This window comes from Bos grunniens, chromosome 6, assembly GCF_055505025.1.
Source record: "Bos grunniens cultivar Pamir isolate PY7600 chromosome 6, Bosgru_T2T1.0, whole genome shotgun sequence".
NCBI classification, from domain to species: domain Eukaryota; kingdom Metazoa; phylum Chordata; class Mammalia; order Artiodactyla; family Bovidae; genus Bos; species Bos grunniens.
The window spans coordinates 14,241,388-14,260,168 of NC_141170.1; the positions used below are offsets into that span (position 1 = coordinate 14,241,388).

At 44.8% G+C, this 18,781-nt stretch overlaps 1 protein-coding gene across 27 annotated transcripts in view; it reads left to right on the forward strand.

The window, feature by feature from the left end:
• EVC (EvC ciliary complex subunit 1) overlaps positions 1–18,781 on the forward strand; it is a 103,971-nt gene that overhangs the window by 66,573 nt on the left and 18,617 nt on the right. For 11 of the 27 annotated variants that reach the window (XM_086404843.1, XM_086404848.1, XM_086404832.1 and 8 more), the window contains 4 exons: positions 1,146–1,205; positions 11,765–11,874; positions 15,733–15,943; positions 17,609–17,815. In XM_086404843.1, coding sequence (XP_086260969.1) covers positions 1,146–1,205; positions 11,765–11,874; positions 15,733–15,943; positions 17,609–17,815 — 588 coding nt within the window. Of the gene's footprint in view, positions 1–1,145; positions 1,206–11,764; positions 11,950–15,732; positions 15,944–17,608; positions 17,816–18,781 lie in introns of all 27 variants that reach the window. The other 16 variants (XM_086404847.1, XM_086404835.1, XM_086404836.1 and 13 more) reach the window with 4 other exon arrangements.

Genomic DNA, 18,781 nt, shown 5'->3' on the forward strand with positions numbered 1-18,781 from the left:
TCCAGAGATAGTGAAGGATGGGGAAGCCTGGTATGCTGCAGTCCATGGGGTCGCAAAGAGTCAGACACGACTGAGCGACTGAACAACAATATGTGTTGTAGGCAGAATAATGCCCCCACATCCTAATCCCCAGAACCTGTGAATATGTTACCTAACAGGGCAAAGGGGACCTTGCAGATGCAATTAAATTAAGGATTTGGGGACATGACGTTTATTCTGAATTATCTGAGTGGCCAGTGTAATCACAAGGATCCTTTTAAGAGGGAAGGAAGAGGGTCAGTGTCAGAGGAGATGTGATGTCCTGGGCAGAGGCTAGAAGGATGTGGGCATCAGCCAAGGAATGGGAGTGCCCTCAAGGAGCTGGAAAAGGCAAGGAACAGATTTCACGCCTACCCCAGAGCCTCCAGAGGGAAAACAGTCCTGTTCCTTTCATTCCAGACTCACCTCCAGAACAGTAAGGTACTAAATTTGTTTGAAGCCACAGATTTGTGGTGCTGTGTTACAACAGCCATAGGAAGTTAATATACGTCAATTTTATTTTTAAAAAATTAAAACTGTCAGATTTTCAAATGTGACACTTGAAAATGCCCCAATTTCCCTTCTCTCTTGCTTTCCTGCATGCTAGAGGCTGCAAAACTAACATGCTCAGTATCCCAGTTTCTAGAAGTGGCCTCATTGACGGAGTTCTAGCCTATGAGACAAGGTGCAATACCTGCAGGGAGCTTCTGTTCACTAATACAAAGGTCATGTGTTGCTAAGAAACATCTTCCTCTTTAGCATTTCCTGTTCTTCCTGCCCAAAGCAGTTACAGGAGGACTGGAGGACCGCTGGCCTTCCTTTGACTTAGAGACGAGATGAAGGAGGGTGGGGCAGAGAGGCAGACTGTCCCAGCCCCGGACCACCCACCCCTAGGTGCTTGTTATGAGAAACACCATGTCTTTTTCCGTTGAGTGTTCAGTTAGTCACAAAAAGCCCTCAATGTATGTATCTGGTAGAAATTTTCTAAAGAAAATAGAGGTGAGCTGTCCAAACTACCAAAAAGTAAATGGAAGCACCATGCAAACACAGGGCCTTTCCCTGTGGGTGGGCACAGGTCTAGCTACCTGCCTGTCCAGTTAATTAGATCTCCTTCTAATAAATTTCAGTCTGCCGTCAGCTGCATCTGTTGTCCTATGACCAGTAGTCGTCTCCTGCATATGTGGCTGGTAGGTCCTAAAGGGCAGTAGCCCTGATTTTCTTATTTAACTTACTTATTCAAAACCCACTAGCTGGGAGAAAACTTGGCTGCATTTCCAGGGATAATATGCAGCTTTGGAAACTGGCACAGGATCATCAGGGGATGTACAAGAAGCTGAATTCCTCCAATTCATACCAATCCTGGATCCCAGGCCATATCATTTGCCATCTCTGGGGAAACAGGGGGAAACCTGGGCCTCAGCGATTTGGAAAGCTCACCAGATGAATCTAAAGTGCCTCTGATGTTGGCTCCCCAAGTGGGGGGTCAGGCCTTTTAAGGACGATTGTGGTTTGCAGACAGTCTTCTAACCTTGGAAGCTGAATGCCTGCATTTGTAGCAGAGTAGCCCCATTAATGGGCTCCCCTGGTGGCTCAGTGGTAAAGAATCCACCTGCCAATGAAGGAGGTGCTGGAGAAATGGATTCGATCCCTGGGTCCGGAAGGTTCCCTGGAGAAGGGCATAGCAGCTCACTCCAGCATTCTTGCCTAGAGACAGAGGAACTTGGCGGGCTATGGTCCATAGGGTCTGAAAGAGTCAAACACGACTGAAGCGACTTGGCACGCATGCACACAACGCCATTAATGGGCTTCCCTGGTGGCTCAGTGGTAAAGAAATCCGCCTGCCAACACAGGAGATGCAGGTTCAGTCCCTGGGTCAGGAAGATCCCCTGGAGAAGGAAATGGCACCCCACTCCAGTATTCTTGCCTGGAGAATCCCACGGACAGAGGAGCCTGGCGGGCTACAGTCCATGGGGTCACAAAAGAGTTGGATGTGACTTAGCGACTAAACAACAGCAATGGCATTAATGGCCTGAGTGACTTTAGCCAGTTAGCTGACCTCCCACAACTCTGTGATTTTGTGCAACTTACTGAATTTCTCTGAATCTCAGCTTTCATGTGAAAAATATGGATCAAAATACCCTACGTGGTTGCTGCAAGATAACACAGGCAAATGCAGGCTAAAACCCTTTGCACTATATCTGTTTAATCACTTTATAACATTGATATTGAAAAAAATCCAGAATTTCAGTTCTGATAAATTATTAGGCAAAGGCTCATGATTCATCCAAAAACCTCCAGTTATGAGTCTTTTATTTTAAGTAGATATCAGACAGTACCTAGATTCTGGGTTTTATTTTTTATTCATGTACTTTGTGAGCATATGCACATATGTGAAATTTCCTGTGCTTGTGCGGAAGTATTTTGAGAGGAGTTTTGCATGCAAGAAGCAAACAGGAGGGTTAATGACCTCATCAACTGATTAAATAAGTATGACCCAAGACTGCTTTCTCAAAGTGTGTATGTCAAAATTAATTTACTGATTGATTGTCTAATTGCCTTAAATTACCATAAGATATTTAGGGATCCGTATTCTCTCCTGCTTTCCATATTTCCTTGTTGATGATGAAAATAAGAGATGAACTTTCTGTGGTCGAGATGAATATTTAGTCATGAGAAGAAAAGGACCGACAAAACTCTTCATGGAAAATCAAACACACACCCAGACTATAAAATTCATTTTCCACCTATTTTCCTAGGTAAAAGATCTTGGTGATTTCATACCCCATTGCTCAGGGAAATTGTTAAATATTGTGGATTTTGTTAGCTACACAATTGGAATAGGATGTAGAATCAGTTCAGTTCAGTTCAGTCGCTCAGTCGTGTCCGACTCTTTGTGACCCCATGAATCGCAGCACGCCAGGCCTCCCTGTCCATCACCAACTCCCGGAGTTCACCCAAACTCATGTGCATCGAGTCGGTATTGCCATCCAGCCATCTCATCCTCTGTCATCCCCTTCTCCTCCTGCCCCTAATCCCTCCCAGCATCAGAGTCTTTTCCAATGAGTCAACTCTTCGCATGAGGTGGCCAAAGTATTGGAGTTTCAGCCTTAGCATCAGTCCTTCCAAAGAACACCCAGGACTGATCTCCTTTAGGATGGACTGGTTGGATTTCCTTGCAGTCCAAGGGACTCTCAAGAGTCTTCTCCAACACCACAGTTCAAAAGCATCAATTCTTCGGCGCTCAGCTTTCTTCACAGTCCAACTCTCACATCCATACATGACCACTGGAAAAACCATAGCCTTGACTAGATGGACCTTTGTTGGCAAAGTAATGTCTCTGCTTTTTAATATGCTATCTAGGTTGGTCATAACTTTCCTTCCAAGGAGTAAATGTCTTTTTATTTCATGGCTGCAGTCACCATCTACAGTGATTTTGGAGCCCAAAAAAATAAAGTCGGCCACTGTTTCCACTGTTTCCCCATCTATTTCCCATGAAGTGATGGGACCAGATGCCATGATCTTCGTTTTCTGAATGTTGAGCTTTAAGCCAACTTTTTCACTCTCCTCTTTCACATTCATCAAGAGGCTTTTTAGTTCCTCTTCACTTTCTGCCATAAGGGTAGTATCATCTGTATATCTGAGGTTATTGATATTTCTCCCGGCAATCTTGATTCCAGCTTGTGCTTCTTCCAGCCCAGCGTTTCTCATGATGTACTCTGCATAGAAGTTAAATAAACAGGGTGACAATATACAGCCTTGATGTACTCCTTTTCCTGTTTGGAACCAGTCTGTTTTTCCATGTCCAGTTCTAACTGTTGCTTCCTGACCTGCATATAGGTTTCTCAAGAGGCAGGTCAGATGATCTGGTATGCCCATCTCTTTCAGAATTTTCCACAGTTTATTGTGATCCACACAGTCAAAGGCTTTGGCATAGTCAATAAAGCAGAAATAGATGTTTTTCTGGAAGTCTCTTGCTTTTTCCATGACCCAGCAGATGTTGGCAATTTGATCTCTGGTTCCTCTGCCTTTTCTAAAACCAGCTTGAATATCTGGAAGTTCACGGTTCACGTATTGCTGAAGCCTGGCTTGGAGAATTTTGAGCATTACTTTACTAGCGTGTGAGATGAGTGCAATTGTGCAGTAGTTTGAGCATTCTTTGGCATTGTCTTTCTTTGGGATTGGAATGAAAACTGATCTTTTCCAGTCCTGTGGCCACTGCTGAGTTCTCCAAATTTGCTGGCATATTGAGTGCAGCACTTTCATAGCATCATCTTTCAGGATTTGAAATAGCTCAACTGGAATTCCATCACCTCCACTAGCTTTGTTTGTAGTGATGCTTTCTAAGGCCCACTTGACTTCACATTCCAGGATGTCTGGCTCCAGGTGAGTCATCACACCATTGTGATTATCTGGGTCGTGAAGATCTTTTTTGTACAGTTCTTCTGTGTATTCTTGCCACCTCTTCGTAATATCTTCTGCTTCTGTTAGGTCCATACCATTTCTGTCCTTTATCGAGCCCATCTTTGCATGAAATGTTCTCTTGGTATCTCTAATTTTCTTGAAGAGATCTCTAGTCTTTCCCATTCTGTTGTTTTCCTCTATTTCTTTGCATTAATTGCTGAGGAAGGCTTTATTCTCTCTCCTTGCTATTCTTTGGACCTCTGCATTCAAATGGATATCTTTCCTTTTCTCCTTTGCTTTTCACTTCTCTTCTTCTCACAGCTATTTGTAAGGCCTCCCCAGACAGCCATTTTGCTTTTTTGCATTTCTTTTCCATGGGGATGGTCTTGATCCCTGTCTCCTGTACAATGTCACAAACCTCATTCCATAGTTCATCAGGTACTCTGTCTATCAGATCTAGTCCCCTAAATCTATTTCTCACTTCCACTGTATAATCATAAGGGATTTGATTTAGGTCATACCTGAATGGTCTAGTGGTTTTCCCTACTTTCTTCAATTTAAGTTTGAATTTGGCAATAAGGAGTTCATGATCTGAGCCACAGTCAGCTTCCAGTCTTGTTTTTGTTGACTGTATAGAGCTTCTCCATCTTTGGCTGCAAAGAATATAATCAATCTGATTTCGGTGTTGACCATCTGGTGATGTCCATATGTAGAGTCTTCTCTTGTGTTGTTGGAAGAGGGTGTTTGCTATGACCAGTGCGTTCTCTTAGCAAAACTCTATTAGCCTTTGCCCTGCTTCATTCTGTATTCCAAGGCCAAATTTGCCTGTTACTCCAGGTGTTTCTTGACTTCCTACTTTTGCATTCCAGTCCCGTATAATGAAAAGGACATCTTTTTTGGGTGTTAGTTCTAAAAGGTCTTGTAGGTCTTCACAGAACCATTCAATTTCAGCTTCTTCAGCATTACTGGTTGGGGCATAGGCTTGGATTACTATGATATTGAATGGTTTGCCTTGGAAATGAACAGAGATCATTCTGTTGTTTTTGAGATTGCATCCAAGTACTGCATTTCAGACTCTTTTGTTGACCATGATGGCTACTCCATTTCTTCTGAGGGATTCCTGCCCACAGTAGTGGATATAATGGTCATCTGAGTTAAATTCACCCATTCCAGTCCATTTTAGTTCGCTGATCCCTAGAATGTCGACGTTCACTCTTGCCATCTCCTGTTTGACCACTTCCAATTTCCCTTGATTCATGGACCTAACATTCCAGGTTCCTATGCAATATTGCTCTTTACAGTATCAGACCTTGCTTCTATCACCAGTCACATCCACAACTGGGTATTGTTCTTGCTTTGGCTCCATCCCTTCATTCTTTCTGGAGTTATTTCTCCACTGATCTCCGGTAGCATATTTGGCACCTACCGACCTGGGGAGTTCCTGTTTCAGTATCCTATCATTTTGCCTTTTCATACTGTTCATGGGGTTCTCAAGGCAAGAATACTGAAGTGGTTTGCCATTCCCTTCTCCAGTGGACCACATTCTGTCAGACCTCTCCACCATGACCTATCCATGTTGGGTGGCCCCACACGGCATGGCTTAGCTTCACTGAGTTAGACAAGGCTGTGGTCCATGTGACCAGATTGGCTAATTTTCTGTGATTATGGTTTCAGTGTGTCTTCCCTCTGATGCCCTCTGATGCCCTCTCCGTGTTACTTGGGTTTCTCTTACATTGGATGTGGGGTATCTCTTCACGGCTGCTCTAGCCAAGCGCAGCCACTGCTCCTGAGGTCCCCCCTCCTGACCTTGAATGTGGAGTAGCTCCTCTCAGCCCTCCTGTGCCTGCACAGCCACTGCTCCTTAAACGTGGGGTTGCTCCTCTCGGCCGCCGCCCCTAACCTAGTGGTCCTCAAAGTGTGATCCATTCTAATGCAGGTGTGTAGGTTTCTCCTCAGTCTGCTGGGACATCCCCTCAAAGATTTCCTCATCCTAATTCCCAAAAGCTATGAATGTTACTTTATATGGCAAAGGGACTTTGCAGATGGGAAGTAAGTTAAGAACCTTGAAACGGGGAGATTATCCTGATTGTGCAGGTGGACCTAAGGTAATTGTTGCTGTGGGGTGCATCATTTGCAAATACCTCCCATTCAGTGGGCAGCCTTTCCATTTTGTTGATAGTTTCCTTCAGTGTGCAAAATCTTTTTAGTTTCATTTAGTCCCATTTGCTCATTTTTGCTTTCATTTCCTTTGCCTGAGGAGACATGAGTGGGTGGTCATGCTCAGTCATGTCTGACCTTTTGCGACCCCATGGACCATAGTCTCCCAGGCTTCTCTGTCTGTGGAATTTTCCAAGCAAGTATACTAGACTGGGTTGCCATTTCCTCCTCCAGGAGATCGTCCCAACCCAGGGATTGAACCCAAGTCTCCTGGTTGAGAGATAGATTCTTTAACACTGAGCCACCTGGGAAGCCCCCTGAGGAGACATATCCAAAAAATATTACTAAGACTACTGGTGAGTAAGGCTGGTCTAGCAGCTAGTATGGGGCCACCGGTTGGTGGGCAGGGTCAGGTCCTGGGCCAGCTGGAGGCTCTATGGGTCCTAAGGCAGTTGGCTTGCTGGTGGGAGGGCTTGTGTCCTTGCCTGGCCAGCTGCTTCACCTGAGGTACCCCAGCACTGGTGCTGACAGGCTGGTGGGCGAGGCTGGACCCCTGTGCTAATAAGCCAGAGTGGGGATTCAGAAAGAGTGCTTCTAAGCACGTGTCCTCATGGTAGAAAGTGTTAGTTGCTCAGTCGTGTCTGACTCTCTGCAACCCCATGGACTGTAGCCTACTGGGCTCCTCCATCCGTGAGATTCTCCAGGCAAGAATCCTGGAGTGAGTTGCCATTTCCTTCTCCACAAACCTGGGTCTCCTGCATTGCAGACAAATTCTTCACCGCTTTCGAGGTAGAAAGAGCTCCCCCAAATGGCTGCACCCGTGCTTCTGTCCCCAGATGGAGCTCTGGTTGCCTCCTGCCTCTCTGGCAGGCTCTTTAATATCAACAGGTGGATCTGACCCAGGGTTCTTTCAAATGACTACTTCTGCCCTGGATCCTGGACCTTGTGAGATTTTGTGTGCAGCCTTTGAGGATGGATCTCTGTTTCCCATGATCATTTGGCTCTCCCGAATATAAGCCCTGCAGATCTTCAAAGCCAAACGTTCTTAGGGTTCATCTTCGTAGTTCAGGACCCCTGGGCTGGGGAGCTTTGGACCCCTCACTGTGTGGGGAGAACCAATGCAATAGTAATTATCCTCCCATTTGGGGGTCCCCCACCTGTAATTATGGGACGTGAGTATACGCTGACACGATCCTTTTGACCCTTCTCATTGTGGTTTCTTCTTTTTTTTAATCTGGCAATTTTTCAATTGGAATATAACTGCATTACAATGCTGTCTTAGTTTCTGCTGTACGATAATGTGAATCAGCCATATAGGTATTCATATATCTCCTCCCTTTGAGCCTTCCACCCCCCTCCCCATTCCACCCCTCTAGGTCATCACAGCTGAGCTCCGTGTGCTGTACAGGAACTTCCCATTCATCTTTATACAATTGGTTGTAGACTTTTTTCACCTGCTCTTCAGGTCATTCTCATCAATAGGTGCTCTGTGAATAGTTGTAACTTCGATGTGCCAGTGGGAGGAAGTGAGCTCAGTGTCTTCCTATTCTGCCATCTTGACCCCTCCCTGCTCCAGAAGGAACATATATCCCATTCATTTTTAAGATGCAGATTTACTCACATTTTAACATCTCTAAAACCGAGATCTTCTTAATTTACTTGGCAGTGATTTTTCTCTCTGCATGGGACCTAAAATAACTGCATTTCATAACCACTGGCACATTAGACTTGATAAAAGATACTATGTCACATCAATTCATTTCTCCGCTCATTTCATGCAGCGTAAAAACCAGAGTCCTTATTTTGCCCTGCACAGCCCCATGTGTCAGGAGCTGACCTCCTCCCTCTCTCTCCTCCCTGTCTCCCCTCTCACTCCACCCTAGCCTCCCTGGTATCCTTGCATGCCTCTAGCTCCCCAGCGTTCCTGACTCATTTGTCCTGCTTAAGGACTTTCTCCCAAGCTGCCTTCACCCCAAGACCCTCTCTGACTGTGCTTTTAAACCTGCAGTGTCTCCCTCCCCGTAGCACACCAGTGACTTCACCTCCTGGCTCACTTATAAACCCACCTCCTTTATAGGAGGGCTTCCCTGGTGGCTCAGATGGTAAAGAGTCTGGCTGCAGTATGGGAGACTTGGGTTCGAGCCCTGGGTTGAGAAGATCCCTTGGAGAAAGAAATGGCAACTCACTCCAGTATTCTTGCCTGGAAAATCCCGTGGATAGAGGAGCCTGATTGGCTACAGTCCATGGAGTTGCAAAGAGTCAGACACGACTGAGCAGCTTCACTTTCTTTCTTTTTCTTTATAGGAAAATGTTCCAAAACCCCCAACACGTACCAGGCATGTGCTGACTGTTGGTTCCTTTTCCCTTTCTCTCCTTAGTAGATGAAACTTTGAAACAACAGTAACCATATTGGAAACCACAAATGACCCAGTAGCACTTAACAGGTTCAACACTCTAGCCCAGGGAAGCAGCTCTTTGCTTCTAAATTCAAACATTTATGAACTTGCCTTCAACAATATTAAAGAAATGGTGTGACCACTTTGGGCACCGTCTGCTTGGATGATCTATGTACTCTTGGCCACCTTTGGATCCTGTTACTAGCTTTATCTGTCTTCTCTAAATGCACATCAAAGACCCCCATGTACTTTAGTGACAATGTTAATATATTTTTTAGGGAATCTAGACTGTGTTGAATTTTCTAGAGTGTTCTGGTTTCCGAAGCACTTTGACAGGTTATTGTAGAGTTCTCACAAAACACATCAGAGACTGGCTTTAACAAACAATTCTGGGTAACGCAGTGTGATTTTGTGTGATTAAGTATAAGTGTTTTAAATTACGAGGCCCAGAGAACTGAAGCCTAAGCTGCTTACTCACATTCAAAGCCTCTGTGAAAGTGTTAGTCGCTCAGTCATGGTTGACTCTTTGCGACCCCATGGACTGTATCCTGCCAGGCTTCTCTGCCCATGGGATTCTCCAGGCAAGAACACTGGAGTGGGTTGCCATTTCCTTCTCCAGTGGATCTTCCTGACCCACGAATCGAACCCAGGTCTCCTGCACTGCAGGCTGAGTCACCAGAGAAGCCTCTGTGCTTTGTCTCTGTTCTGCATGCAGCATGGCCATCTCCAGAAAAACACTCCAGATGCAGGGGAAGTGAAAGAGTCTCACCTTAAAGACAGAGCCCTTGGTGTAACACAGGCTAGCTGCATGTTTCTAAGTGCTTATGTTTCCTGGTGATGTGAGTGAGCTAGGGAGGTGCATGGTGGACCTAGGAAATATTTGAGCCTTGGAGACAGACAGACTTAGATCTGAGTTTCTGCTATTCTTTAGAGCATCACTTGTGTGGCCTTGGACCTCACGAGGTTTTCACAGACAAAGCCACACTGAAGATGAGCTAACATCCAGAATTACGAAACACACAGGGGACAATCTGCCACAAGTGAGAGCCAGCACATACAGCAAGCACCAAGTTTAGACCAAGAGCGCCAGGAAATCCAGATGAAGAGACTATTAGAGAGCACTTATAAAGGAAGTATGTTTGAAACAATAAAAAAAAAAAAAACAAGACGAATTACTAGCATAAAAACAAGACATGATATAAAAAGATGACATTTAAAAACTACATACTTTTGTGAATGAAAATTGTAATCATGAAGACAGAAATTTAATGGATGAGTTAAATATCAAATTCAGTATTGTTGAAGACACAATGTGTGAACTAGGAGATAAAGGTGAGAAAGTAGTTCAGAATATGACATGGAGGGCTAAAGAGATGGAAAATATGAGAGGTTAGGAGGCATGGGCAGAGAAGGCAATGGCACGCCACTCCAGTACTCTTGCCTGGAAAATCCCATGGACGGAGGAGCCTGGTGGGCTGCCGTCTATGGGGTCACACAGAGTCGGACACGACTGAAGTGACTTAGCAGCAGCAGGAGGCATGGGAATAGAATGTGAAAGTCCTAGGGGGACTTCCTTAGTGCTCCAGGAATTCTAGGAGAGAATGAAAGAGAGATAATATTGAAGCTGATAATGGATAAGAAATTTTCAGAAGTGCTGAAAGTCATGAATCCTATGGTAAAAGAAATGTTGATTAACTTTGGATTTGTGAAATCCGGAATATATGTTAAAATTTCTAAATGTAGATAGAATAGAAATAGAAAAAGTAACTTCCAAAGCAGTAGAAGAGAACAGTAGTGATATCATAAAGATCCCCTTTAGAATAAAAACTACAGGGTGCCTAAAAATAAATCTGACCAGTGTTTATAAGACCTTAATGGAGAAGACTTCCCTGTAGCTCAAACGGTAAAGAATCTGCCTTCGAAGCAGGAGACCAGGGTTCAATACCTGGGTTGGGAAGTTCCTCTGGAGAAGGGAATGGCAATCCACTCCAGTATTCTTGCCTGGATAATTCCATGGACAGAGAAGCCTGGCGGACTACAGTTCATGGGGTCTCAAAGAGTCAGACATAACTGAGTGACTGACACAGTCCAGTGGAGAAGTTTATAAAATGTTTTTGAAGGGAATTAAAGAATTGAGAAAAAGGCTTTGTTCTTGGATAGGAAAATTCAATTTCTACAAATAAGTCTATGAATTCAATCTAATTACAAAATGAATCCCCAAAAAGCTGTTTCCCAAACTTGATATACAGACCCTAAAATTCATATGTGAAGAAAAGGAACCAAGAATAGCAAGACAGTTTTGTACAAAAGAATATGGGGAGACGTGCTCTAGCAACTATGAACTCTTGTTATAAATTGCAGAACTTCAAGTGTGATGTCTTGGTACAGACAGACCCGCAGAATTAAATAAAGAGCCTGGAACGAGATTCATGTGCATATGGAAACTATGTCAGACAAAATGTCATGACAGGCCAGTCATAAGAAGATAAATTATATAAGAAACGGTGCTGGGACAATTCCTGGAGTAGGAAATGACAACTCACTCCAGTATTCTTGCCTGGAAAACTTCATGGACAGAGGAACCTGGTGGGCTACAGCCCTTGGTGGGCTACAGCCCTTGGGGTTACACAGAGTCAGACATGCCTGAAGTGACTTAGCACATAGGAGAAAAATAATTAAATCAAAAGAGAAAGGGATTTTTAAAAATAAGAAACAAAAAGTATGCTCCGACAAAGCAATGATGGATGAAATGAACTTGAGCTCGACCCCTGTCCCTCTGCTGTGGGCTTTAGGTGTGGATGGAGGAGGATGCACTGTCCACTCTGCTGCAGGCACACCTGAAGGATGACCATGAGAACATCATCCACCGAGTCCTGGGCCAGCTCGGCAGCCTCAGTGAAGAGTGAGTACAACTTCGTGTAGGCTGGGGGCCTCCTGTCCGGTGTGATACTCCACGCTAGCCTCCGTGTCCTCATCTGTAAGTTAATTCCCACCCCCTGGGCTCCCTTACAGTGTGGTTTGGAGAACAACCAAATTGTGAACATAAATATGAAACACAGTGATAGCAGAGTGCCATGTATGAAAGGTTGAAGTCAGACCTGGTGTGGGCACAGGAACTGTTCTTACCCTCAATTTTCTCATCCATAAAATGGGGCTAACAATACCTACTTCATAGAGTTGTCTTTCATAGAAACTTTTAAAACACCTTTTGTGAGGTATAGTTTGCATACATTATTTTTAAGAGTACAATTCAATGATTTTTAGTTAATTTTAAGAGTTCTGCACCCATCACCACGATCCAATTGTAAAACACTTCCACCACTCCAAAAAAGACCACTTGTGCCCATTTTCAGTCATTCCCCATTTATTAACAAATTTTATATTTTAAAATATTCTTTATATACTTATTAATGTGGTATCACTTTTTCAGCTTCCTGAAAAATATTTCTTTTTCTTTATTTTACATAAGAAAAATTATTTAGATATAGCTAATTTTCTAGTTGCCCAGTCTTTTCCAGGAAATTATTTTGTGTATATATCAAGAAGCATGTGGATAGCTGTATTGTTAGATAATACAAAGGAGGTATCAGGAGATGGAAACAAGTAGGGAGAATCTGGTGAGCAAGTTAAGGACAGTAGTGAGCAATTGGAAGATTTATCTAGTCTCAAAAACTATATCTTTTAATAGTACCAATATTTAGTCCATTTATATTTAATGTAAAACTTTATGGTAATATATTTGAATTTTTAATCTATCTCCTTTCTGTTTGTTTTATCTTTTTCCAATCTGCTCTATGTTCCTTTTCCTCTCCTCTCTTACCTTCTTTTGGTTTAGGTGTTTTATTATTTTCTGTTTTCTCTCTCTAATTTAGTTATTAGTTATGTATTATATATATACTATATAGATAATATATAGTATATATATATAATATATAGTATATATATACTATACATAGTAATATATAGTATATATGTTATATACTAATAATTTAGCTTACTAGTTATATATTCTTTTACTGTGATTTTAATGATTCAGAGATTTTGAATTGCATCCTTTGTGTGCCAAAATATAGCATACATTAATATGTTCCTTCTTTCAAGACAGTAGAATGCTTTATTTCCATTCATTTCTCTTTCACAGAGGAAAAATGCTTTTCTTATTGGGCATTTTACATAAAGAATCTGCCTGCAATGCAGGAGACCTGGGTTTGATCCGTGCGTTAGGAAGATCCCCTGGAGAAGGGAAAGGCTACCCACTCCAGTATTCCAGCCTAGAGAATTCCGTGAACTGCAGTCCATGGGGTTGCAAAAAGTTGAACATGAGTGAGAGACGTTCACTTTCAGTTTCTTTATACATTTGCAGCTCCACAAGATACTGGTTTTGGTTTGTGCAGTCAATATTCATTTAGATTGACACTTTATGATGCTCTTGATTCTTTCCTGCATCTTTAAGTGTCCACCTAGGAGTATTTCTCTTTGCATGAAGATTCTGTTTATTTTAGATTTGCTACTGACAAATTTTCTTAGATTTTGTTTGTCTGAAAATGTCTGTCTTCATTTTTGAGGGGTGTTTTCATTGGGTGTAAAATCCTGGTTTAGCTGTCTTTTAAATTCTTTTAAAGAAATCTTTTGTTTCTGATTTCAGTTGTTTCTGATTGCTTTTAAGATTTTCTTTTGTTCTTTGGTTTTCATCAGTTTATTATAATATGCCTAAACATGGATGTGGGTTTTTGTGCATTTCCTGTTTGTTTTTACTAAATCTGTAGTGATTCTTGAATCTGTAATTTGCTATCATTAATCAGTTTTTTAAAATTCTGAATCTTTATCTCTTTAAATATTCCTTCTGATTATTCTCTTCCTACTCTTCCTGGGAATGCAATTTAATGTCTATTAGATTTTTTTACCTTAGGTTATTTGTCTCTTACATGCTATTCTATATTTTTGTTCCTTGTAGTTCAGTCTAGATAACTTGTTTTGATTCTCTTCCCCTTCACACTCTCCTCAGGTGTGTCTTATCTGCTGTTCAATCCATCTGCTGAATTCTTAATGCTGGTTACTGTGTTTTTAGTTCTAGAATTTCCACTTTATTTTTGTCATAGTTTCCAGTTATCTGCTCAGATTCATCTTCTCATTTAATTTCCTGAACATATTCATTATAGCTGACTATTTTAATATCCAGTATCTTGTGGGTATGTTTCTGTTGTCTGTTTTTTTTTTTTTTTCCTTTATTTTTGGTCAGTTCTTATCTGTTTGCAAGTCTGGTTATTTTTATTGAATGCTAGATAGTGTTATTAAAAAATCATAGTAATAACTTAGGACTTTGAATGATGGGATCTTCCTCCAGACAGGATTTATCTTACTTCCAGCAGGGATTTCACTTCCAGCAGGGATTTCAGACAGTGGCAGATCAACCACTCCATGGGTGAATTTAGCTGATTCAAAATTAGGTCTTTACAAGGGGTGATTCCTTATTCTTAGGAGTGTTTGCTGGTTCTCTCCTCCTTGGTAAACTGACTGACAGTTTTCTGTTCAACTTTTCAGGCTGTAAGAAAATACCTCAAGTTAGAAAACCAAATGTTGAGCCTCTCTAAACCAGTTTCCTACTTAACTCATTGAGATAGGAACTCAAAAATGGTTCATGACTTCAGTTCTGAATGTGTTAATTTTGAGAGTCATGTAAGAAATTTGAGTGGATACGTACTGAAGGCAACTGTATATATGCATCTGAAACTTGAGGCAGAATGTGATAAAGTTAAAAAGGTTAATCAAAGGACAGATGACTGACTATAACTCAAGTGTGCACCCACATCTAAAAGGATGGGCAGCAGAAGATGGGATAATTTTAACCTGTCGCTTCTGGAAAGGTTCCCTGTGGGGCATGACTATTTGGGGTGTTTCTTAGTGGGTCAGTGTATTAGTCAGGATTCTCCAAACAGAACCAATAGAAGACATAGTATAGGTGATATAGGTAAAGATATAGGTGGGCTTCCCAGGTGGGCTTCCCAGGTGGGCTTCCCAGGTGGCGCTAGTGGTAAAGAGCTTCCCTGCCAATACAGGAGACATAGGAGGCACGAGTTCAGTCCCTAGGTTGGGAAGATCCCCTGGAGGAGGGTGTGGCAACCCCCTCTAGTATTCTTGCCTGCAGAATCCAGTGGACACAGGAGCCTGGAGGGCCACAGTCCATAGAGTTGCAAAGGGTCAGACACAATGGAAGCAACTTAGCATGCATGCATAGGTACAGATATAGAGAAGTTGAGAAGTCACGGGATCCACGGTAGGCAAGCCGGAGACTCAGGAGAACCAATATGTAATTTCAGTCCCAAGTTCAAAGGCCTGAGAACTCAGGGGCTAATGGTGTGACGTCCAGTTTGACGGTCAGCAGTTCCAAGACCCAGGAAAAGCCAATGTTCCAGTTTAAGTACAAAGAGAAGGAAGTACAAAGGAAAACCATGTCCCACTCAAGGCAGTCAGGCAGGAGGAGTTACCCCTTACTTGTGGTTAAGTGGGCCTTTTCGTCTCTTCACACCTTCAACTGATTGGACAAGGCCCACCCACTTTAGGGAGAACCATCTGCTTTACTCATTTATTCAAATATTAATCTCATCCAGAAACACCCTCACAGCAGCTCTCAGAATGATATTGGATCAGCTGTCCATTCAGCCCATGGCCCAGCCAAGCTCACACATAAAATTAACCACCACACTCTGTTGCCAGGAACACTCACCCCCCCGCCCCAACCTCCTCCCCACTGTCTCCAAAGGTCCACTCAGTGCATCCTGGAGGGGCACGGACTGCTCCTGCGTTCAGCTCTCCGGAGGCTGGCTCTCCGCGGCAGTGCCATCACCACCCTGGCCCAGATGAGGCTGTCGGGGAAGAAAAGCCTTCTCCAGGAGCTGCGGGAGCAACATGCCCTGGAGCAGGGCTCCTCCCAGTGTCTGGACGAGCACCAGTGGCAACTGCTCAGAGCCTTGGTAAGACCGTGCCTCAGCCCCTGCCCCACCCAGAGCAGGAGTACCACTTCCTTGGCTTCCAGGTTCCAGTCTGGTTTAGTCAAAGCCCCAATCCTGGGGACTTCTCTGGCTAAGATTACTTGCTTCCAGTGCAGCGGGGGCCTAGGTTCAATCCCTGGTCGGGGAACCAGATCCCACATGCTGCAAGTAAGAGTTTGCATGCTGCAACTGAGAGAAAAAACCAAAGATCTTGCGTGCCTCAGCTAAAAATATCCTGCAAGCTGCAATGAAAATTGAGGCTCCTGTGTGCCACAGTTGGGACCTGGTACAGCCAAATAATTAAATGAGTGCTTAGTTGCTTAGTCATGTCTGACTCTTTGTGACCCCTTAGACTGTAGCCCACCAGTCTTCTCTGTCCATGGGATTTTTCAGGCAAGAATACTGCAGTGGGTTGCCGTTTTCCAGGGAATCTCCCGACCCAGGGATCAAACCCACTCTCCTGTGTCTCCTGCATTGCAGGCAGGTTCTTTACCCACTGAGCAATCAGGGAAGCCCCCAAGTAAATAAATAAATTAAAAAAAAAATCAACCCTGCTCCCATATTGTTGTGGGTGGGGACAATGGCACAATAGGTACCCCTGCTGGGGGCACCCAGTATGCCCAAAGCTTGCAGTGTATATGATAATGACAATTATACTAAAGTTGCACAAAAAGTCAGAACACAGATAGGTGCAGTCATCGTCAGGGGTTGAGAGAAGAGGGCTCTGTGGTCTGTTTTAAGGTCTTCACAAATCTAAAGAAAGACTGTGAATTGCAGGGCTGGGATTTAAACCCAAACAGGCTAACTGCAGGTCTGCTATAGCCACTGAGCTGTATAAGCAGCTGATGTTTTTTGACCTATGAGTAAGGGACAAGCTCACCGTCTCTTTTTCTCGGCCCCGGAGGACTTGGTGGGAAGCAGGCAGCACTTCCTGCCCTACCTCCGACTCCCCAGCCTCTTTCTCCAACCCCTATTCCTTCAAGAGATGGACTCCCCATGGGCCCTCTGTTGGCTTCCATGATGTCCCAGACTACTCTCAGACTCCGATGTGACTGAAAAACCTCTCGCTGTGTGACTTTTAGAAAGTTGCTCGGCGTCTCTGCTCCTCTATGTCCTCATCACCCCTAGTGTTCAGGTCTCAAAGTGTTTGGGGTGATGGAGTAAGTTCTTGTACATGTAAAGAGCCACGGATGGCACTGGGCACACTGTTGGTGCTCAATAAATGCCCAAAGGGATCATCAAGATCCCCAGGCTCATCCACTGTGTACAGGTTTTTGCCAGCCCAGAGGTGCTCACTTCCTACCCCTTCTCCAACCTTCCTGGGACCCCAGGCAGGGCCAACCCCACCTCCTGGTTTGGTCCTGACCAGAGCATCCATTGACTTCCCTGGAGCTCAAACGGTAAAGAATCTGCCTGCGATGCAGGAGACCAGGGTTCGATCCCTGGCTCAGGAAGATCCTCTGGAGCAGGGAATGGCAACCCACTCCAGTACTCTTGCTTAGAGAATTCCATGGACAGAGAAGCCTGGGAGGCTACAGTTCATGGGGTCGCAAAGAGTCAGACACGATTGAGTGGCTAACACACACACACGGAGCATCCACACAGAGGACAGGGGTCTCCAGTCTTCTCCCCACCCAACTTTTCCAGGAGGCGCGCGTGCTGGAAGAGACCGGCAGGCTGGAGGAGGAGGCGCAGCAGACGCGCCTGCAGCTTCAGCAGCAGCTCCTGGCCGAGGCCCAGGAGGTCGGGCAGCTCCTGCAGCAGCACACGGAGCGCGCCATCGGGCAGGCGCTGCTGGGCCACGCGCGGAACACAGCCTCCAGGAGCCGGGCCAAGGACACAGACGACTTCAAGGTACAGGGCCACCCCAGCCCCCAGGGAGCCCAGGGGACCAGAGGCGGGGATCAGGGGTGAATGAGAGAAGGGATTTGAGCAGAGCAGCAGCTGGGCCTGCCCAGGAGCCTTGAGACCTGCAGAGCTCTTTGCCTCTGAGCTGCCTTTTCCCCTCGCTGTAAGAGGGAACGCCTGCCCTGTGGAGCGGTGAGGATTTCCGCCCGCTGCCCAGCCCTGTCTCCTGTCCTTCTGAGCACCAGCTCGGTCCTTGCACCGGCCCAGAGAGGAATGTCATTTCAGCCAGAGCCTCCCAGTGAGTCAGTGGCAGGTAACAGAGTCTGAGCCTAAGTCCCTCCCCCAGGGGCAGGCCCTCCCTGCCCTTGGCCACCTCTGTCGGAACCTGAGCACTGGTGGAGTTGTCCCTGATGGCTGACCATTGCTGCTAACATCAGTCTGACTTGAGTAAGCCGTGGTTGTCTCCTTGCACTGAGTTATGACAAACCACAGGAGTGAAAACCACCTTCGTAAGAAGTGATGTGGGCATCGCCCTTCTAAGTCAGTGGAGGGGTGGGTGGGGCTTTGACTGCCTCATCTCACTGGGCTCTTACCACAGCCCTTGCCTGGAAAGGATAATTTTTCTTCCCATTGTTCAGGTGGGAAGACTGAGGAGTTTCACTGGGCAGAAGACATGCTTAAAGCCCCCCAGCCTCAGTGAGTGGCTGGGACTGGAGGCTGGTCATGTCTGGAATGACCAGCACGTGCTTGGCTTCTCCTTGCCTGCCTCCTCCCTCAAGCTGTAAGAAAAGGCAGGGGACCCCCACGTGTTGCAGATCTCAGCAGAGAGAGTCTGTGGCTGGTACCCATGGGAGGTGTTTTAGATTTGGGCTGGCAGCAGACCCATCTGGGATGTGCCAGGACCCTCGAGGGCACTTCCATGAGTCCCTTCATTTACATAAAGGCACTCACCTGCACAGCAGAGACATTGGC